The 21884-nt window shown below is 39.3% G+C and overlaps 1 protein-coding gene across 1 annotated transcript; it reads right to left on the reverse strand.

Annotated features, from left to right (window-relative positions):
- Positions 1 to 21473, reverse strand: nectin4b (nectin cell adhesion molecule 4b). Its single transcript, XM_073490632.1, has 11 exons — positions 20979 to 21473; positions 15255 to 15455; positions 13655 to 13822; positions 10212 to 10490; positions 8622 to 8739; positions 5497 to 5648; positions 4699 to 4861; positions 4426 to 4501; positions 4073 to 4132; positions 3149 to 3334; positions 1 to 1898 (listed from the first exon to the last, which is right to left on the reverse strand). The coding sequence occupies exons 1-11, from the start codon at positions 21028 to 21030 to the stop codon at positions 1638 to 1640; spliced, it is 1716 nt and encodes a 571-aa protein (XP_073346733.1). The 5' UTR covers positions 21031 to 21473; the 3' UTR covers positions 1 to 1637.
- Positions 21474 to 21884: the final 411 nt, after the last annotated feature.

Raw genomic sequence — 21884 nt, forward strand, 5'->3', positions numbered from 1 at the left:
TGACTGTTTTATGGTGTATTTTTATGAATAAACAACATTTACACGTCAGTTTTTCAGTTTCATAGAAAACAGATATAAAACAATTTACACAACATGTACACAACTGGTTGTGCGTTGATACACAGCACTGCTTTAAAGTTAATCTCCTGCATGTTTGATCCAATCTGTCCACTGCTGTGCACCTACAAGTTCACATGGATATGTTAAACCCTGGTGATGGAAACCAGTTTGCCGAGTTTATCCATGAACATCCACCAGTTTGATGTCCATGTCTGTGTTCAGATCCTCAGGGTAACAGCCTCTTTGACCTTTTCATAGTTGCAGGTAGCTGTTCATTACATAATCATAAACGCACAGTAACTTTTTATGTCTCTCCCTTATATATATTTAATACATACATACACATATACATACACTAACTTCTTATCCACAGGTGCATCCAAGCTGAAAAAAATCTAAGTATTGAGTACAATTTACTCTTTAAAGTAGGGAAGGCGATTCTGGAGAACGATAATTGAGTGTTGAGTCTCATTCCCAGGCTGCCAAATACTGTACCTATACTTTGGGTTGGTATTCAGCCTGAATTCTTACCAAAGTGTTGGTATTTGTCGGCCCGGGAATGACACTCAACAATCAACTATCGTTCTCCAGAGTTGCCTTCCTATCTTTAATTTAGCCAGACATTGGAGCTTAGAAATTGTCTTGGTCCACATCCTCCTCCCTAAATTGTTGGTGATGTAAACAAGGAATCAGAAGTTCGGAGGATCTTTTGGGAATCTCCTTTTGTGAGTTTAAAGCTGCAATATGTAAGAATTTTAAAAGCTAAATGTAAAGAAATAACAGTATTTGCAGTTATGTTATGGGGCAGCATTCCCTGCTGGGTCTTCCCATCACGGATCTGAAAACCTCCTCCACATGGCAGTTCATGTAAACAACACCAAAACTCTCACGGTGCTCCGAACTCCCAGTCTGGACCTCAAGCTGCACTGCTAACTGTGCTAAAAAGCTAACAGCAGCAGCTAACAGTTGGCAGCATGTTGCGGTTACTCTGGTGATATGCAGCCCCCTAGTTGTGTGGCCAATACTTACATATTGCAGCTTTAAAATTGCTGTAGGTCACCAAAGCAGTGGATGCAACATTTTACCGCTGCAGATAATGCAGTAAACGCTGTGCAACAGGAACCTTTATTTCTTGCACGTTGAAGAAAAGAAAAATGGCAGTAAGGGATTGTGAAAGGAAAAACTCAATCAGTGGATCAAAAAAATCTCCCTGTTTTGGGGCATTATTGAACCACAATGTCCCTGATTCGTGTCTGGCTTTGGGGCCTTTTCTGCATGATAATCACCATCTTCTCTCTCTCACCTCATTTCCTGTCGTCTCTCCACCATCAGCTGTCAAAATAAAGGCATAACATGTCCCCAAAATATTTTGATCACATCCTAATTATTATAGGATTACGATAAAGGATCAAAAACTCACATGCCAGAGGCAAAAAATAATCAAAGCTTGGATCATTCATGGGTCTAATTACACCCTCCAGTCAATATGTACAAAACAAACATTGCATTACAAAGAATGAGGTCATTTTCAATGCAGGAATGCAGACCGGCTCATGCTGTGGGAGAGAGTCTGTGGTCTAGATGATCTGTCCTCTGGGGTGCAGCAGAATAGCGTTGGAGTGTGGCTTGGGCCTGAGGACCCCATTACTGAAGTAGAAGTGATTGGTGAGTGCCTCCGAGAGCTGGTAGGAGCCGCTGTCTTCGTCATCCTCATGTTCCTCTGCTACTGACTGAGGGGAGTCTCCCTCTCTGAGGTGGCCCAGCTCTGGGTCTCTGGTGCCAACACCATCGTCCTGCTGGGCCTTCACTGGAACCAGGGAGGAGGGTAGTCCTGAGTCCTAGACAGAGTGAAAAATCAGATCACTACTTTTCTGCTGCAAAGGTCATTATTTTTTACACCGTCAATCATGTAAACAGGGTTGTGATTCAGGAATACTTATTTTGATTGGACAAAGTTTTAGTTAAATGCACAGTATGTAATTTCTGCCACTAGGGGTCTCTCAATCAAAACAACATAAGTAGTGTGGGATGATGGGAGTTGTTGTCTTTGTTGTTAAACAACCATCATTGCTGATAAAAAATCTATGTGAGGCAGGCAGAGATGTTCAGAGTTTATTCATGATACATTTAGTCTCTTTCGCTGACTTCCTTCCTCACTCTCTGACATATTATCTGATGTTAGTTATAGTGACAGGCAACCAAATGAAACGCACCGTTACTTTGAGTAAAATGAGGATTTCCCTGGGTTTGAACATTGTTGGAAACATTTGGGATAGTTTAAGTACACAGCTCAACAAATATATAACAAAGATCTAGTCTGTTAGACATTTTAATGCAGAAACATAACACATTATATCTTTAAATAAATACATACTCCAACTTTGTACAACATTTTGCGACAACTTATCAGATACTGCATGTGTGGTCTGTTAGGTGATGGTAAAAATCAATGTATCACGGCTAAAAATGAAAGAAGACAGGTATGGAAACACTATAATGTTCCAAATACCAATCCAGACATCATGCAGTGTGTATACAACGATTTAAAGTGGCGAGAATCACTGAAATAGTACACAGAATGGTATATTTTCTGACATAGCAGTAGCGTCAAGCAACATCATTTTGCAACAGGCTGGTCAGTAAAACACCACCAGCTCCACTTGAAAAAAAGACGACAATATAAACTTTACTACATTTTGGCAGCATTGAATGCAACGCTGTAGACTGTAGCTGATGACTTCCTGTTGTCTGAAACTGGCCAATAAGGGACCAGATCAGGTTGTATTGGTCCAAAACCGTAACAAAGTAAGGATTTGAAAAAAATTTCCACTCTATGTTACAGTCCTCCAAGTACACTTCATCTTGTTTGTCCACAAATTTAAAAGGGACAGAGTCATCCTGACAAATGTTTTTTTTATATAGAAACAATTCAAAGTAGCTGATCATGCGTTTCCAATATATTAGTTTGTTGTCCTTTTCTCTGTCTCCATGACAGTGTGTGACAGTAACTAAAACACAATACAGTATGACACATTACAGTCGAAACTAAATGCATTTCATCCTAATCTCTCAGCTGCGTGTCACATACCAGTGACATGTTGCTGCTCTTCAGGTACGACTCCACCCTCCTCCTGCGCTCCTCCTTCTCTCTGTCCATCTCTGCTCCTCCATCGTGCCAGACGACGGGACGTCCCAGTTCGTCCACCTCCACCCCTCCCGGAGGACCCCACTTTCCACCCAGAGTGGACTGGCTGCCTTTGTAGATGGGTCGTTCCTGCAGGCAGGGAGGAGACCCAAACAGTCACAACACTGATAACAAATGTTTGTTTTCTTACAGGACTCTTCTGAACAACAATGATGCAAATGTAGCAACTGTAATGTGTAAGCGTAAAATAATTTGTGTTATAATGGAGGAAAGAAAGCTGTTGACTGATGCTGACTGTTTTAATTTTAAATGGGAATACTCAGCATTTCAGATGTAAGGTGGCAAAGCTCTTTAACTAAAATCAGGCTTTTAATGTGACTTAATATCATCTCTGAAATCCAGACTACTCAATTACTTTACTTGTTTTCATTGAGTAAAACATCCCAGAAGCCAGAATCAGCTATTTTTTGTAATGTAATTTACTGTTTAGCAACTAATCAAGTGGTTTCTTAGCTTTTTTCTGCCATAAAGCATAAAAAGCCTCCAGCCATGTACACCTTGCCCCCTCTCTAATGCATAATCTATCCATTTTTTCAACTGGTAATATTTTTGTCCAAACTGATTTTGTACACAAAGGCTCTCCTGCTACACTGTCAGTGAACTAAATTTAACATATTCTGGATCTGATTCATGTAATTTCGCAGTGAGCATCATCTGTTTTTCATGTTATCCTTATCAGAAGAACTGAATAAATCTTGATAACCAGCATCAGAGCACTCATGTTCCTTTATTGTGACCAAATCTATCAAACTCTTTTAAATTTTCTTCCACTCCACATTGTTTCCTCTGGTCATGTGAGGAACTCACCAGAGACATTTCGCTGTTTTTCATTCGGCTGTCTACTCTGAGCAGAGCGTAATCTTCAGGCTGGAAAAAAAAAGAAAGTGAAAGAAAGTTAGTCAACTTCAACACAAAAGACAAATAAAATGAATCACCACAGTGAGATATTAATAATAAGTGTAACACTGCCTGCTATTTGTTTGAAGCTGCTGCCAGCAGCCTGTAATCATCGGCCTCCACAGCAGACGCGGCTGCTGACTTGCAAACAGCTCCACCCCGGCTACGCCCGACCAGGACGGGTGTGTTGACCTGGTTTCTCTCAACCCTGCTGGTTATTGTTCTCAGCAGGATAGTGTGTGTGTCTTTGTGTGTGTTTGTACCTGCACTCGGGGGTCTGTGCTGACAGAGTTGAGTCTCCTGAAGGAAGCTTGTCTGGAGAGACTGTTAATTTCCTCCCTGGGAAAATAAAAGACAGCACATTTAGAGGATTTACTGAACAATAGTGTGTGAAAATGTAATTTCAGACTGTAAACAGTTTAAATAACAGATTACAACATTCACATTTGAGCTGTCATCACTGCTGGGGTAATAAATAAAAGTCTTTTCCACTTTCTCACTACATGGCTTTTTTAGGAGAATGTGGGTCATCTTACGTTTTTTCACTGAGCTCCATCTCGAGCTTTTTGTTTTTGTGCCGATGGTGGCGGTTGACCAGCAGGACGATGATGATCAGTAACATGACCAAAGCTCCAGCGGAGGCACCAATAATGATCAGCAACTGGTTGTCAATGGGGGGCCCGCCCGTGCGTGGAGTCGCTGAAAGAATGATGAGGAAGACATCTGATGAATCTCTCTTACACAAACACATTCACACAGCAATAAAACTACAGTGACTTCTTTCATGCAGCAGTTTTGATCCCGATTCAGCTCAATAGTATCTGTTCATGCATTTCATCCATCACAAGAGGGCAGCATATTTGCACAATTACTTCAAATTAAAAGGAGATTTTGCTCAGTATTTTGCTTTTGATTAAAACTCATTTGGTCTCAGTTCACTCATTTTCTCCCCTTCACTTTCAGAAGTAATTTTGATACTTTTGATTCTTATTTTGCTAAATGCTTTTATACTTTTACTTGCAGATAAAATAAATCAGTTTAAAAATGTGCTACTTTGACTCTGATGCCACATGCAATCTGCAAAGTAACTAGTAAATTAAGTTATCACAATGTAGTGGAGTAAAAGTACAATATTTGCCTCCAAAATGCAGTGTTGTGGAAGAAAATACTCCATTAAAGTAAAAACGCCTCAAAATTGTACTGAAGTACAGTACTTAGTTATATTCAGTTACTGCCTCCATCTAAAATACAAGCAAAGCAAACAGTAGCAGGACACTTTCTCATTTATATCCTTTGTGATCTTAACCACTGAGCTGAAATATCTTTGCACTCACCTGTTACTGTCAACATGTACTCTGCTTTTCCTATTCCCACACTGCTCCTGACCACACACTCAAACACCCCGCTGTCATTCAAACGAAGGGGCCGCCCAAAAACAAGTTTCCCTCCAACGGCAGACGCCCCATCTGGCAGAGCTCCTCCTTGCCTGTGAATAATCAGAGGAAAATGTCAGCATTAATTGATGCCGTCAATGATGCATCGCAGAGGTCATAAACACAGAGACCCATGAGTCACTGCTTAAAAACACAGCTGTGAGTCACGTAGGTGAGTGAGAAAGGACAGGAACTAAGTACAAACCCTCATTCCAGTTCAAACTATTTCTCTTGAAGTGTCAGAGGAGGAAACACACAAAAATGTAATGACATTTGATCTAACTCAACAGGGTTTATCTGTTATTGTTGTGTTAGTATTGTTCCTACAGTGTCATGATTAATGTTGCTCCAGTAAACATCATTGCACCTCACTACAAAGAGTGAGTTGTAGCGACTTTTTTGTTCATTACTTTTTATTTTCAGTTTTCTGTCACAGTTTGGTTTTGGCAACAAAACCACTTGCTTAAAGGAATAGTTCACCTAACAATGAAAATTCTGTTACTATCTACTCACCCCCATGCTGATGGAAAGTTTGTAGGTTTCATAGTCCACAAAACATTTCTGGAGCTTCACATCAAAACAGCATCAGTGTTGCAGCATTCTCCTAAATCATTGGAGTAGACGGGGGACTTGTTTGAAACTATAAAAAAAAAACATAAAATGGCTCCATACAGCTCTTGTGACTTAATCCGAGTCTCCAGAAGCCCTGAGATCCCAAATAGATTTGAAAAGACATTATTTACACCCAAAACGCGTGGTCGAGCTCAAGCAACCTAATGTTTTTAGGTTAGCAGCTACAGTGAAGATTTGGCTTTAGAAAGGGTGTAGATAAAATCTTTTCAAATCAGTTTATGATCTTAGGACTTCTCAAGACTTGGACGAGCTGTATTGAGCCACTTCAAGTTTTTTGTTTTTTTTCCAGTTGTTTTAAGTTTTTAAAAAGTCCCATCTACTTCAGTTGTTTTGCTGTTGTGATTTAAAAGCTACAAAAATGTATTGTGGACTACGAGACTTCACTTGATGTCCATTGTCATGTAGATAATGACTGAAGTTTCATTTTTGGGTGAATCGATCCTTTAAAGGAGACCTATCATACTTTTTCGTTTTTTTCCTTTTTCTTCAGTGTTGGGGTCTTGTGTATGTAAAAGATCTTGTAAGTTAAAAATGGTTAAGTCTGCACCAACAGAAGTTCCTCTCTCCCACACAAAACACTGCTCCTTAAACACCTCATCAGTAGTCCCGCCTTTAATTCTGTGACTTCATCACAGACTTGATCACACTACATCACCATGACAGACATTTGCATGACAGACATTTGCATAATTTATGCCCAGTGACTAGTTTGGCATGTAAGAATGGATTTAGCACAGCTGCTATGTTGTTGTTAATGGTGCTGGGTCAGGCATGTGTGAGCTGACCAATCAGAGCAGACTAAGTAATCAGGAGGGGGGGCCTTAAAGAGACAGGAGCTTAAACAGAGCGTTTCAGACAGAGTTGCAGCACAGTGCTGCAGCACTCGACAGTATGAGAAAACTAATGCGTTTTTTGAGCACGTAAGTATGTATACCTATTCTAGTAGAAACTCAGAATAAAATTATGAACTTGAAAATGAGTATGTATCTCCTTTATTTTAACCAAAACCATGATCTTATCTTAACTTAGAGCTAGAACTATCTATGACATTACAAAAACAGGACAGTCATTTGCAATGATCAACTATGATGTTGTAGGAACAATGCCAACACAGCGATATCTGATCGGGAAAAACTACTGCATAAAATGCAGCAACTGGTTTTGCATTACAGAAGTGATTCTGCTAAACAAACACGACATGGGATCAGGTTCACTGCAGAGTCTAACCACCAATTCGCATGCACCTGAATCAAAACCTGCTGGGCTTACAAGTGGCGCCCATTGATCTGAATAGACCGAATAAATACCAGGTTTGAGGGATTTAAACAAGTCCAGCTAGTGAGTCTCACACTGCAGCTGAAGCCATCACAGGCCACATAATGGAAAGCCAGTTTCTGATTAGGTCCACTGAGAGGGGTCATGTTGCCCCAGTGTTTCACTGTGCTGCTCCCCCCCCACCCCAAAAAAAAACTGGCTCCAGCCAGCTCAGATTTCTTTTCTCAAAACCCCACCTAGCTTCTCCTTTATAATAGAGTCACAGGTGGAGATTGCATCTGACACAGAGTAGATGGTTGAGAATGATAAAGATAGGGTGAGTAATACATCTTTAGCAGCCAAAAGTATTCCTCTGGTAGGCATATTGTGTTCCCTTTGGATGAAGCCAGGCTAGCCGTTTTCACCTGTTTCAAGTCTTTATGCTCAGCTAAGCTAAACAGCTGCATGAGAGCGATATCGATCTTATCTTGGCAAAAAAAGTAAATCAAGTAAAGCCTCTGTGTGTTTGAACATGCTCATCTGAGTTTACACTGATGAGCGCGCCGAAGCGTCTGTGCTGTTGAATAGGTTTAATCCAGAATAATCTTAATATTTCAAGATTGCCTCATGGCTGAAATATTACTCACTCAGCACACACAACATTCGATCATTGTGTGTTCAGTCGTAGCTGTAATGGCTGGTGCAGTGTCTCTAATTAAATTGCAGACCCTGTGTTTTACCAGGCATTACAGTGATATTTAAAGCATGGCACTATGATTAAGTGCTTAGCATGTGTCTCCTGCTCTTCCTTGTGTCGCTGACTCCCTCCCTCGTGTGAAAATATCTCCCTCACTCTTTTTCTGACTTCCAATTGCGCAACAAGACACCGAAGCTTTTATCCTGCGATGAATCGGAGGGGAGAAAGACGCCCTCCTTTACATTGAAGCACACTTCTTTGTTGTTCGCGAGTGTGTAGCTGTGGCTTATGTATGTTTGGAGACACATTCCAGTGCCATGTAAAGAGCTATTTAGCAGTGCAGATAGCATCACAGTGGGGTGAATTTAACATGTAATTGTCAGCAGCCAGACAGAGTTAAACTGTATGTATGTATGAGCAGCAGACAGGCTGATGACGGTACCGTGTCCAGGTGATGTTCTGAGGTGTGGGGTTTCCTCCGCTGCTGCAGACCAGCTCAGCTTTATCCAACCCCACGATCCACTCTTCTGTAGAGGTGGAGATTTTGGCATCTGGGGGGTCTGACACAGAAACACAGACATGAACATGCAGTGATACAAAATATTCATCCATATAATGCATCAAAAACCTTGCATTTTAAGACGGTTTTGTTGGTTGGTTTATCGGCAGGATTACACAAAAACAACTGAATGCATTTACACCAAACGTGGATAGAGGATGGGTCTCAGCCCAGAGAAGACCCCATTAACTTTCAGTGTGGATCTGGATTAAGTGACAGATTCAGGAATTACTTATCACTTTCTTTCATAGAGTAAAACTTTTGCAATGATAAAGATAACAAAATAGATAGACAGAAGACTTTTCTCAAGATAACCTGATGGCGGTTGTACCGAAACATTATTATTAAAATTCATTCATGACTGCAAGTGAGGTGAACAGTGTGCAGAAGCTTTTGTCCTGATGTTCTCACTTTCTTTTTCTCTTACCATTTAAGAATAGGGCTTTTTTCAACATTTTTGTTAATTTCTCAGGGAATAATGCATGGATCTTGATGAAAAACATCAGCCGTATTTAGGTGGCTGGTCTCTATGAGTGAGACTGTAAGTGCCATTCTAGTTTTTTTTATATATATATATATATAAATTTGTTTTTATAACTTCCAAATAAACTCTGTCCGACTGCTGCTCTAGTCACTGCCAAATGGATCTTTTCCTCCTGCTGTCAGATTAATTCAAATATTGTACATCTGTTGTCAAGAAAATTAAAAGTTGATTTTGCACAATTATCTTTAAATGTTTACAAGTTAAAGAGTTGAAGTCACATGGCATTTGTGTTAAATTCAAATATTTCTAAGACTACAGTCAATAGATTCATGAATCATGAATCATGAATCCTCTCCTCCGGATGTCATTGAGCTGTCTTTTACACTGGACAAACAGCTGTTGCAGATTACAAGAACTGAAGTTCCGACTGAAGCACCAACAGTGATAATGGTGGTGGAGGATGTAGCATTACTCATACACTTTCCCAGCAACCTGCCAATATTGTCTAATGTTTAGTCTACCACCACCCATTTATTTTCACAGCAGGAAGGCTATACAAATAGCTCTCGCAGGGAAGCTACAGGGGAAAAAATGCCATTGGTTAAATTAGCCATTAGCAGGAGGAGCTAAAAGACCTGGCCCATAGCCCAGTGGAGAAGGCTGACCTGCATACAGTATGATGTGTCCTAACTCCAAAGGATAACAAAACGAAACACTCAGAAAGTAAGATTGCCATATTCCCTAAATGTCATGCACAAAAAAAATGGAAGTGGTACTCCAAGCTGCAAAAGATAAAAACAAACTGTGGATGGGGGTTAAATTACTCACCAAAGATTTCAGAAAACAAAAATATATATTTAAAAAACTTCTCTCTTCTCATTTGAGGGGTTTCATTCTCAGTTTATTCAGATCTCCATGAGCTATGACACATCTACTCCTCCTCGTCTATTTTGGCCTTAAAACTCAGCATCTTGATCAGCTGTACTCACACTGCACCACCAGGTGGTTTGAGATCCTGCGCGGTTGGCTCAGGCCGGGGTGCCACACCAAACAGTCCAGCTTTTTCCCGTTCATGCTGCGCAGGGGGTGCAGGGAGTAGTAGCTGGACACGGACCCACCCTCCTTGGAGCGGTTGGTGGACTGGCCCGGCAGGTCGGTGTCCCAGGAGAGACGGGGAAGTGGGCGGCCCACGGCTCGACAGGAGGCGGCCACACGGTACGACTGGCCCTCCACCAGGGACACTGGCTCCAGGGAGGAGATCGGTAGAACTGACAGAAGAGGAGGAACAGAACGAGTTTAGGAGGGAGTAATAACTTAAAGTCACCCTTCACTCAAACATGTGTTTTGCTTATTTTTCTTCACTTGGATGTTTGAGTTTCACTGTGCACAATGATGTACAGTGTGAGCAGAGTTTGAAACTTGAAGGCTGTTTTCAGGCTCTTTGTGGTCCAACATGCAACACACTCAGTGCACAGACACCAAGATTGGACTCTGCAGTTAAGGAGGAGACTTTTTGTGTCCATTTGAGAAGAAGGGGGAGATGTCATTTTAAGATGTTTTAGCTACATAACTAAACTTTTAGCAGAATAAAACAGTCAGTCAGGAATAAACTTTCCAAGCAGAGCATTTTTTATATGTCAAGAATTACTTATTCTAAAAAGTTATTTTATTTTTCCAGTTCTAATATGTTTCAGCATCTCCTTTTTTTAATCTGTATTCTGCACTTTGTTTTTTATTTAATCTTGAAATGTTTAAAATCTTGTTTTAATCTTGAATTTTTGTGTAAAGCACCTTGTAACCTTGATTTTTAAAATGTCACTGACAAATCAAGACGTACTACAGAAAGCAAAAACTGTAAAAAAAAATAAATAAATAAATAAATAAAATAAAAATAAATAAATAAATAAATAAAAATCAATATACTTGTATCTAGGCTTCATTTTATCAAAGTATTAAATAAAAATCCATTCAAATATTTTAATGTTTTTGTTTGGATAAAGTAATTACAAAAATAAAGGTAATAACAGCAAGAGGCCAATAATTTTTCGCTTTAGAGGAAGTTTCTTTTGTTCATTTATTCTCATCAAACACATGATATATGTTTAATTATACTTTATTTATGTTTTTTAAACATAAAACCTTTACTATGTTGTGTGTAATTGTGCTATTTCTTCAGATTCTGTATTGTCTTACTCTTACAGAACTGTGTTTTGTGTGTTAAAAACACAATAAAAACAGTATTAGCATTAAAAATGATGAGCTAAATCAAATTCCCCGAAATTACAGCATGCATTGTTACTGCATTCAGATTTAATTGATACTTCCCAAAGTCCGCTCAAAGCTTATTTGTCTTTTCTGTAATTAGATCCATTGAAACGAGGATTTCTCTGAATGTTTTTGTATGTTTGTGTTGTGATTGTCACTGTGTGCCAGGGATGAGTTTGAGCAACAAGATCCACATAAGAATATTGTTATAAAAAAGGTATTGGATATATCCTGGAGCAAAGAGAAGACAATAAACAAGAAAACAATGTACCACCAAGATGTTTCTGAGTGATCCACGATGGATGGTGGACAGCAACAGGGTGTGACATCCTCACGTGAATGATAATTGTGCAATAAAACATGTGATATTTTCACATAAGTTCATTTCCGTCACTAACTGGTTTAACAAGGTTGTGATTCACACTTCAGTCACGACAGCCTTCAATGTCGTAAACACTCAGTAGTAACACCTGGTGAGTTTCCACTGGATTATTAACACATGAAGACAAAACAGGTAGTTAGCATTAGCAGAAATATCCATTATGGATTAGCACACAAAGAAGAGGGCACCACCTGTAGAAGCTTTACAAACAGATACTCCAACAAACATGACCTCACAGGACCGCCCACAGTGTTTGATAGACAGCTGGTATCTGGGAAGAGGTTTTCTACACACCGCAAGAAAAAAGCCCAATGACGGAACGATTCCATCATTTAATAAGAGATGACAGCGGCTTGTGGACAAATAAAACCACCAAAACAACCCAGATGCATAAAAACTGTAGAAATCAATCAAGTCTGAGTTTGCATAAGAAGGTTTACACTACAGTACAGAGAGAATTCAGTGCTGGAGGTTGTCGGTTACTAGTGTGTGTATTTCTGCTGGTTCGTCTGATCAGTGGCGTGTTAGGACAAGTTTATGTGTGAACTGTCACCATGGAAGTTATGTAGAACAGATAATATCTCTGCAGGGTTTTATTTCAAGATTTCCACAGAAAACCTTGACACAAAGTAACCCCGTCAGCAAGTGATGGAGGAGGAGATCCAAAATATTCTGCCACATGACCAAGTGACCAATGACAGTACTGCAGAAACTGGACATTTTATTTGGCATTTATGTATTTTAATTGAAAAGAAGTATTTAAGTGTTGTTTCCAGCGCAAACCTACTTGTTGTGAGACTGAATGAATGAATTATGGTAAATTTGGGCAATTATGGCCTTAACAGAACCAAAAGTGTGTGGCTGCTGCAGATGCTGAGCTTGTTACAACAATGGAAGCAATTCAGCTTCGTATTATGGCTTTAATAGGCCCATTGACTACAATTTAATTATTTGACTAATACATATTAATTTAAATCTACGTTACTGGGCCAATAAATACACTGTATATTGTGCATTACTTTATTTACTTAATATTGTGATTCTCTTTGTCCATACTGAAATTTTCCAGTTGTAATTTCTGTCTACTCTGTACATACAACATCTATTGCAGACTTCCTCTGAGTCCACGGACAGAAGGTGCAAAGTTCCTTAAGGCAGATTTGTGATTTATATAAATAAAAGCGTACTTGACTTAAAGCAGCTACAAGGAACAGTGAGTAGAAGAAAGATGCAACCCATTTTGAATACTATTTTTCTTTTTTGAACACAGCTGTTAGCAGGATGCATAGAAAAGAGGTAAGTCATCTATCTTGTAGTATGTTTAACTTGGAAGCGTATCACAAACTGAATCAAACCCTGTGGTCGAACCTGCTTATCTTTAATCATAAAAAAAACCCTTCTGCTCTTGGCTTGGGCACAAAATCAGCTTGTTTAGATAGATACTACCTATCTGCTTTATCTTCAACGCACCTTATGCAACCTTTTCTTGTATTTTCCACTTGCTATTTTATACTGAATAAACTGTTAAGAAAGATCCAATCTTATTCACATTTTGCTTTCAACCCACTGAAACTTTAAAATGGCCTTCAGTGAAAGAGTTTTTGGCCACGTCAGCAAACCTGCTGAGGTTCCCCTGGTCTGCTTTTTCTTCTATGAAGATGATTACGGTTTAAACATCATTACAGCAGCTCTGATAGGATTACAATAGGAAGGTGTGGGAGGAAGAAAGAAAAGCGAGAGCAGGAGGAGGAGGAGGAGGAGGAGGAGGAGGAGGATGACTCTTACTCCAGACAGTGAGTGTGATGTGCCTCTCAAAGTTTCCATTGGGGAAAGTGGAGATGTGGCAGGTGTAGCTGCCGTCGTCCGACTCCTCCGTGCTCGGGATGAGCAGAGTTGAGTCCTCTGTGGGGGTCCCGCTCTCAAACCTCACCCGGCCTGAGTAGCGTCCGAACTCTGATACACAAAACAAAAACTTCTGCTGAGGACAGACAATAGATTCAATAATCTATTCAGAGCTTAAAAGGACAAAAATGCACTTTAAAATTATGGAAACAAGGAGAAAGACTTGGTAAAAATTATTTAACGTTGAGAAAGAAACTAGACATGAATCAGCATTTGTCCAATTACGTCACAACTCCACCCTGCAGACAAATAATCACAGTCTCCTGGGATGATCTCATTTTAAATCACTCTGCGTTGCCGGATTTGTAAACATTCACAAGGGTTTCATCACAGAGGTACGTCTGAAAAAAAATTTGTACAGAAAAATTGTTCGACCTAGTTGACTGGAACTGGTTACTGGAATGACATCTGGTTTTGTTTTTTGACCATCACTTTTAGTAAATGTATGTCAGGCGTTGATTGTTCTGACAACTTTTCATAGTGTGGAAACCGCTGATGAAATAAAAAATAGCTCAATTTGGGCAGAAAGCCATCCAATTTGGCAACACCGCTGCAGTGCTTAACTTCTGCTGTGTGACAGTTAAGAAAGAAACCAACAGCAGAAACGATTTTGTTGTTTAATTTTCTTTCGTTTACTTATACCCACCTTTATTTTCCCCCTTGAGAATTTATATTGAAAGCCTGGATGAATGTTGAAATATAACCTTACAAACTGTGTGTCTACTACCATAATTGTGTTTTCTCACGTTTCCTCTTGACCAAAATAAAACAATTCAGAATAAATATAAATATAATATAAATGAATACTCTTAAAGATTACATTTTAAGTTTAAATTTCTTCTAGCTTAATTAATCTGAGCAAAGAAAATATTTATAACACCTCGAGGCTTCCCAGTACAATCACAGTCCACTGAAGCAGCTGGAGGCCTCAATATCTTGTTCAGGGGATAGCGGAGGACTGGAGTAGATCTGTGCTTCTAATCTCAACACAAACATCGACATCACTGTAAATAAGGGCCTGCCCTCAATGATCTTTGAGAGTGAATGAAGGTAATAATAAAGCGTCTAAAACTACCTTTCTCCAGAATCACCTGCTGCACCTTTAATATGATTTGGACGATTAGCATAGTTCAAGGCAATTAACTGTAACTGAGGTGCTTATGAAAGTTTTTATTTCAGTAATTAAACAGCGTATCTGACTACAGTTGAAATCAACCATTTAAGAACATTTAAGAAAATAAACATAAATCTGGTATTTCAAGTCATCATTGTATTATTTATTTTAAATAAGACTTCAGGAGAAAACTGTAATATTCATTGCTCATCAAATTGATGTAATATCTAATGTCGAAGGTAAGATTCCTAGACAAAAGCCTGATAAGGACAGAAGCACTAGACCTTGTGCCCAAACAGTTACTGTAACTATAAAAAGGCTCTGTTCAATAAAGAGTCCTTTCACTGGTAACCCATCGCTGCAGCCTACCTGTGTGGCCGTCCGTGAAGTGTGCAGTGATGATCTGGTCCTTGCCTCCATCTGGGAGCTCCTTGAACCAGGTGACCTGCACCACCTTTTCCCCAGCTTCCACCTGGTAGCGACAGGGGAGCCTGGTCTCACTCTCTGCCAGGGAGCGCAGGGAGGTGACGGGCTGAGGAGGCTTCACAAAGACGCCCTGCACACCGACCACTGAAGAAGGGTAAAATGTAGAAATGATTTAATATATACATGATCATTTAATTAACGATTTCAAGAATCGTTGGCCTCTGGTAATTGCCATTATATGTGACATTTTATCATTTATATACCAAAGCACTAGCTTAGCACTTAACACGAAAGTACGAAAGAGGCTGATGGAAAATGTCAATTTAGTTTTGCAGTTGTTTGGTTACAAACCAAAGTTTTGACCTGATGAATGAGATACATGAAAAGTCGTGGGATCACTGATGTTGTTACAGTTCACCCTGAATGTCTGTACAGAATTTCATAGTAATCCCTCCAATAGATTTGGAGATATTTCAGCTAAAGTAGTCGACAAACTGACCAACTGAGATCTTTATCGCTAAAGTCAAGCCGATAGCAACCCCAAACATTTGCTTGTTCCAGCTTCTCTAATATGAGCGTTTGCTTCTTTTTTCTGGTTTAAATCATTGTAAATTCGGATATCTTTTTTTGATTTTTACGGAACATGAACACATCATCATTTTATGCTATTAGACATTTGTGCAAAATTTTGTTGTAATTATCATGTGAATTGTTGAGTAATAGCCAAAAATGTGTCACAGTGACCTTTGACCTTTGACCACTAATAAGTTTATCCCTGAGTCCAAGTGGTCATTTGTGCCAAATTTGAAGAATTTCCCTTAAGGTGTTCCTAAAATCACGTTCACAAGAATAGGACAGATGGACGAGGATGGAAAACCTGAAAACATAATACCTCCAGCAACAGCTATAGAAACCAAAGGCACAAAATCGTCTCTGTGATGTCAATTACATTAATGATTCAGAAGGTGGTCAGCACAACACAAGTACTTGAGTCCCTGCGGCACAGCCAAAAAAAAAGAGAGCAGCAATTCCTCTAAAGTACGGTGTTGGGCTCCTATGACATGTTTTCTCCTTTAAGTTGAACGTAATTGTCTTTCACTGTTTTGGTCAGATAAAACAAGCAATTTGAAGACGTCATCCTTGGCCCTGTGAACTTAGGATGATAGTCATTTTATAGACTAATGAATGAATCGATTTAGCTGTAAAACAAAGAATTGTTAGATGCAGCCATAATGTTTTGTCTTTCTACAGTGACACGCTATGAGGTGCTTTCATTATTGACAGCAGACACACAGTATGTACATATGAATCCTAAAACAACTTTCTGTCTTGAAAACCAGTCGATCTGTTCATTCTCTGTTTACCTTTATACTGTTAGAAGAATGTAGGAAGGGACGACAGTATCCCATAATGCACTGGGTGAGAGGTGGGTTATACCCCAGACAGGTTTGTATATAGACAGACAAACTCATATCCACACCTACGGGCAGTCATCATATCACCTGACCTGCTCGTTTGTTGACATGCAGACAGTGAGAAGACATGCAAACTCCACAAAGGAGGGCGGACGTTTTGAACACTGGGTCTTCATGCTGTGGGGCGACGGCGCTAACACCCTGAACAATACTGCTTTCATCTGTGTTAATTCTTTCCTCAAAAGCAGAAATCTTTCCTTTATGAGCTACAGACGTGCTCATAAAGAGCTACGGTGATGGAGTGTTTAAGTGTTAAATGATGGTTTTAGGTGCAGTTTTAGAGGAGTTTTTCCCACATTGACTTTACGTTTTGTGTCGTTTTAAATCATTTACTTCATATCGATGATTCGAGTGTCACTGTTCTTTTTAATTTTTCAGAATTGTTGGTTTAGTTTTAAGATTATAGAAAATATTTCAAGATTGGATCTGAGAATTGGACTGGTTATGGTCACCTGACCCCTTTGTGAACTTTAAAATTTGGCTCTCTTTTCGATTGGTTTGTAACCAAATCACATCTTTGACTTGAATGACACTCAGTAGAGTGCATACCTCCACCAAGGCCCAAAAGTCCCCTTCAATTGAATCAAGCCTAATCAGTGTTGGTACCTTTCTGAGCCTGCATTATCTTAGCTGCACATCGGTGGTAGTTGCAGGTTTCTATTCCTATTTGTTACCTTAACAGCTGCTGAAAAAGACTTGATTTGGAGATGATCCTGAGATAGAAGAAACTTGAATGAACGTTTTTGACCTGATTATCAAAGCAGAGATCTGCCCAGATTCACTCCAAGGGAGCTGGTGGATACTGGAGAACCAAAAATAATAACCTCTGATGTATCATCATTAAATGTGAGAAGGAAACAGGTTGTAAGTTTTGCTCAGCTGCTAGGATCTGATATTTTAACTGCATGTCTATTTGAGTGTCGTCAGCAGATAAATGGTAAGACATCATGGCTTTGTATTATGCAGCCTACTCTCTGAAGCGTGTTCTTTCATTTTCTGGAGGCATTTCTACATCAGAAGTCATACGACATGATAGATATGTTGGGTTGTAGTGTGTTTCTATGTGCATCTCCCTTAGACTTCAATACAGCTGACACCCCAGTCTGGCACCAAAGCAAAATTCAGTGACGCAATGACCTGTCCTTTTTTAGGTTACTTGGCCAAGAGCAAGTGTATACGTGGTTTGTGGTGCGTTTAGAAACAGCTAAAGAATGTGTGGACTTTTGCCACCTCTGGCAGGAATACAATATTTTCCTGGACAGGTCCAAAATCTGTACACAGGCACCTAATATTACTCAGTTTTTTGAATTTTAAAATTGATATTTTTCAAAGAGATTGAATCAAATATTAATTGAAGCTTTCAGCAGCTTCAATACAACGTGGTAGTCTCGTGTCAGTGAGGTGTCAAACTATCAAAGCTGCTGACGACTATGACTGATTGCTCTTTTATCTCATCTGGTTAAAAATCTATATCTAAACGTGGGACCGACACAAACATGGATGAAAGCATGTGAGAGCGCCACATCAACAACTCAAACAGGAAAAACCAAACATTTGCCCTTTGATTTCTGGGGTGAACACACTTTTTTGTCTGTGGTTACTGATTCATGAGCTGAATTAATGATTACACTAAAGCTGATATGGGACATGGACTCCCACAGAAAAAAAAAATCCCACACAGTCAGAGCAAGGACACACGAACAAAACTGTGAGAAACAGAGGCAACAGATCTCTTCACAAACACAGAAAGTTTAAATTTGGCCAACAAAGAACCACAGTGTGGGTGACCTAAATGTGCAGAAGAGGGAGAAAGAGACAGTGTTGTAACAGGAAGAAAGAGGTAAATGTAAAACTTTCGAGAAAGGCAAAGAGAAAGAGGTGAGAGTGAGTCAAGAGAGATTGACACCAAACTCAATGAAAGAGTTAAACACTCAACAAACACTCTCGACAAACACTTGAGGCTGCTACACAAGCTTTTCCTGTTCGCTCAGGCTGACATTAACTTCATTTCACATGTGTGGTTGCAAGTTAAAACAACAATAATCTAATATGTGCATTTGCTCTTTTAACTGGAGCAGCACAGTCCTCAAGTTTGTCAGAGTTTAATCTCTGCTAAAGAAGAAGGAAACAAAAGCAACATAATTAGTCAGAGAAACAGGAAGGCGCATGTTAGGCAATAAGTTCTGATTCATGTTGACTAAAAGTAAGAATGTGACTGAGCCACATTCTGTCACGCTGCTTCTTTCTCCACACCTGCAGGGACAAACAGATACACGACAGGGACGAAAGTATGTGGACGACTGAAAATTAAATGTGACAGGAAGCATTCAGTGTTCTGTGCACATGTTCCATTCAGATTTTTAATTGTGGCTGCAGGGATTTGCTCCCATCCAGCCACATGGTCAGTGGTTAGGTAATGATATTGGGCGATAGACCTGGCTCACAGCCGACTTTTCAAATTCTCAAAGTTGCTGTCAAAGTCTTCCACACCAGACTGGGAATACCTTTTCTTTATGGACCTGAATTGTGCACAAGAATTGCTACAGGCTGTGAAAACAGGAGAGGTCATTCCCCAAACTGTTGGCTCACTACTGTCTGAAATATCAACTTATCTTGTAGCATTTAGATTTCCCTTCACTGAAATAAAGAGGCCCAGAACAGACCATGTATCAGGAGACACAGGCGTCCAAATACAGTTAGACATAAATGCACACAACGAGGAGTGTCCATATACTTTTGGCCACATAGTGTGCCTACAGCATGAAGCATTTAGATTTGCCTCCACTGGAACAAAAGGGGCCCCGATCCTAGCGTAAAGCCTCAGACTAATGTAACATTGGCCAAAGAGTTATTGAATCATCATCTTCAATTTAAATTCATTTATCTGTAGAAACAAGAAAAATACACTTCCATAAAAAAAAAAAATGAGACAGAAATGCACAGAATGAGTCATGAGCCATATAGTGTGACATATAGTGTGACTACAGACAACAATAGCATTTACATTCTCCTCCACTGGATCAAATATGGCCTCAATCGAAGCACCAAAAACAGCCTAAGACAAATGTAACAGCAGATATGGGTTTCCAGATACTTTTGGCCAAATAGTGTACACTGTATTTATGAATCATCATCTTTAATGGCTACAGAAACAGGAAAAATACACTCACACACATAAAAAAAATAGTCAGAAAATGCACTGTGACATCAAGACCAGGGGTGTCCACATACTTTTGGCCATACAGTGTGACTACAGGCAACAACAGCATTTGATTTCCCTTCACTGGATCAAACAGACCACAAAAGCACCAAAAAAAAAAAAAAAAGATGTTTAGACTTAAAGTAGACATGGGCGTCCGGATACTTTTGGACAAAAATCAAAAACTGTATTAATTAATCATCATCTTGAATTAATTTATGATCATTTCCTCCACTGGAACGAAAGGGCCTAAAAACGGCCTCAGACTAATTTAACAGTTGACATGGGTGTCCAGATACTTTTGGCCAAAGATCTTATACTGTATTGATCAACCATCATCTTTAATTTAAGGTAATTTTCCCACAGAAACAGGAAAAATACACATCCGCGAATCAAAAAGAAGACAATTCAATTCAGACAAAATGCACGAGATGAGGGGTGTCCACATACCTTTGGCCGTATAATGTAACTACAGAAAACAATATTGAGACTGTAACCTCAAGCAAAGGCAGATTCAGACTGCACAGACACACTACTTAGGAACCAGAAAGATGATTTTGAAAAACATGTTATTGATACCTTTAAAATTTTCCTACAGGCCACATTTCTATTAGGGAATATAATTAAAATATTATACAAATACTGTAGGATTTATTCCTTAAAAAGTACCTAAATGTAACTTTAGCCTCCCTTCAGGGGCTTTTAGGAATATTATATTGTTATTATAGTAATAGAATGAGAAATGTAAGTTACCATGAAGCCCCATAAGATGGTATTTATTTCCATTTTCCCCTTTTCATGTTTCTGTGAAGCAGTTGGCCAATTCCATATTGAAAGGACAGTATTTAGTATCAGACATGCTGTAACTCAATGTTATAAAAGAACAAGAAGTTAATGCGTTTTCAACACTTTTAGTATGTTTTACTAAGAGACAGCACAGACTGTGAATAAAACAGTGCATTCTCATGTAAATTAGTGAAACAGAAAACTCACCAACTAGTAAAAGCAGCGCCAGACTTTTTGTCCTTTGACCTGTCAACTCCATCTTTAGTCCAAAAATATCTGCTCTCAATCAACGTCCTTCTTCTTCGCTGTTTTTAAGCTTTCATTATCGATATTAATGCATCAAGTTGAGACAGGAAGTCCAGAGCTGACAGCAGGCAGCAGTCCACACACACCTGTAGGCAGGTGTGACAGGTGTCTCCTCTTCAATTCTCATATATGACGCTTAGAAAAGAAAGATAATCCACTTTTGTCCACTAATACGAGTTGAATGTTGTTTAGTGCAGTATGTAAACAGCTTTAACTTCATTTCCAGGGCAAAAAAAAAGTCCTCTGCAGCTACTGCGAAAACATCTTAACAGAGAAGCAAAAGTAAACACATAAACGGAAACAGTAAAGTTGTGTTTGAGTTGGCACAGAAAATAAAAATAAAGCGTGTGCTGACCAAACAGAAACCTGTTCCGTTCGTCACGCACAGGAGAGGCACCTAAATCACAGGACTGAGCCTCTACACCTGTCTGACACGGCCCCGCCCACCGATCCAACTTAACACGCCCACTTTATGCTGCGTTCAGGCTATGTTGACAAAATCGGTTTTATATCTTTCTAACGTCAGGTTGGAAAATTAAAACACATACAAGAACAGAAACTGATTTTGTAATAAATAATCAGTCAACTCAATTCGACTTAGGACTTTTCACACAACACAAAGAAAAACAGAACAAAAAGAAAATATGCGAAAACAAAAGAAAAAAGGAATTAAAAAATAGTTTTAAAAAATCACATGGTTTCACAATGCACTTTGAGATAATAAACTCCTACAGAGGCTTCAGCAGAAAGGTCAATGGTAAAAGAAGGTAAAAGAATCCAAAAGTCATACTGGAGTAAAAGATAGAA

This window comes from Pagrus major, chromosome 21 (assembly GCF_040436345.1).
Source record: "Pagrus major chromosome 21, Pma_NU_1.0".
In the NCBI taxonomy this organism is placed as follows: Eukaryota; Metazoa; Chordata; class Actinopteri; order Spariformes; family Sparidae; genus Pagrus; species Pagrus major.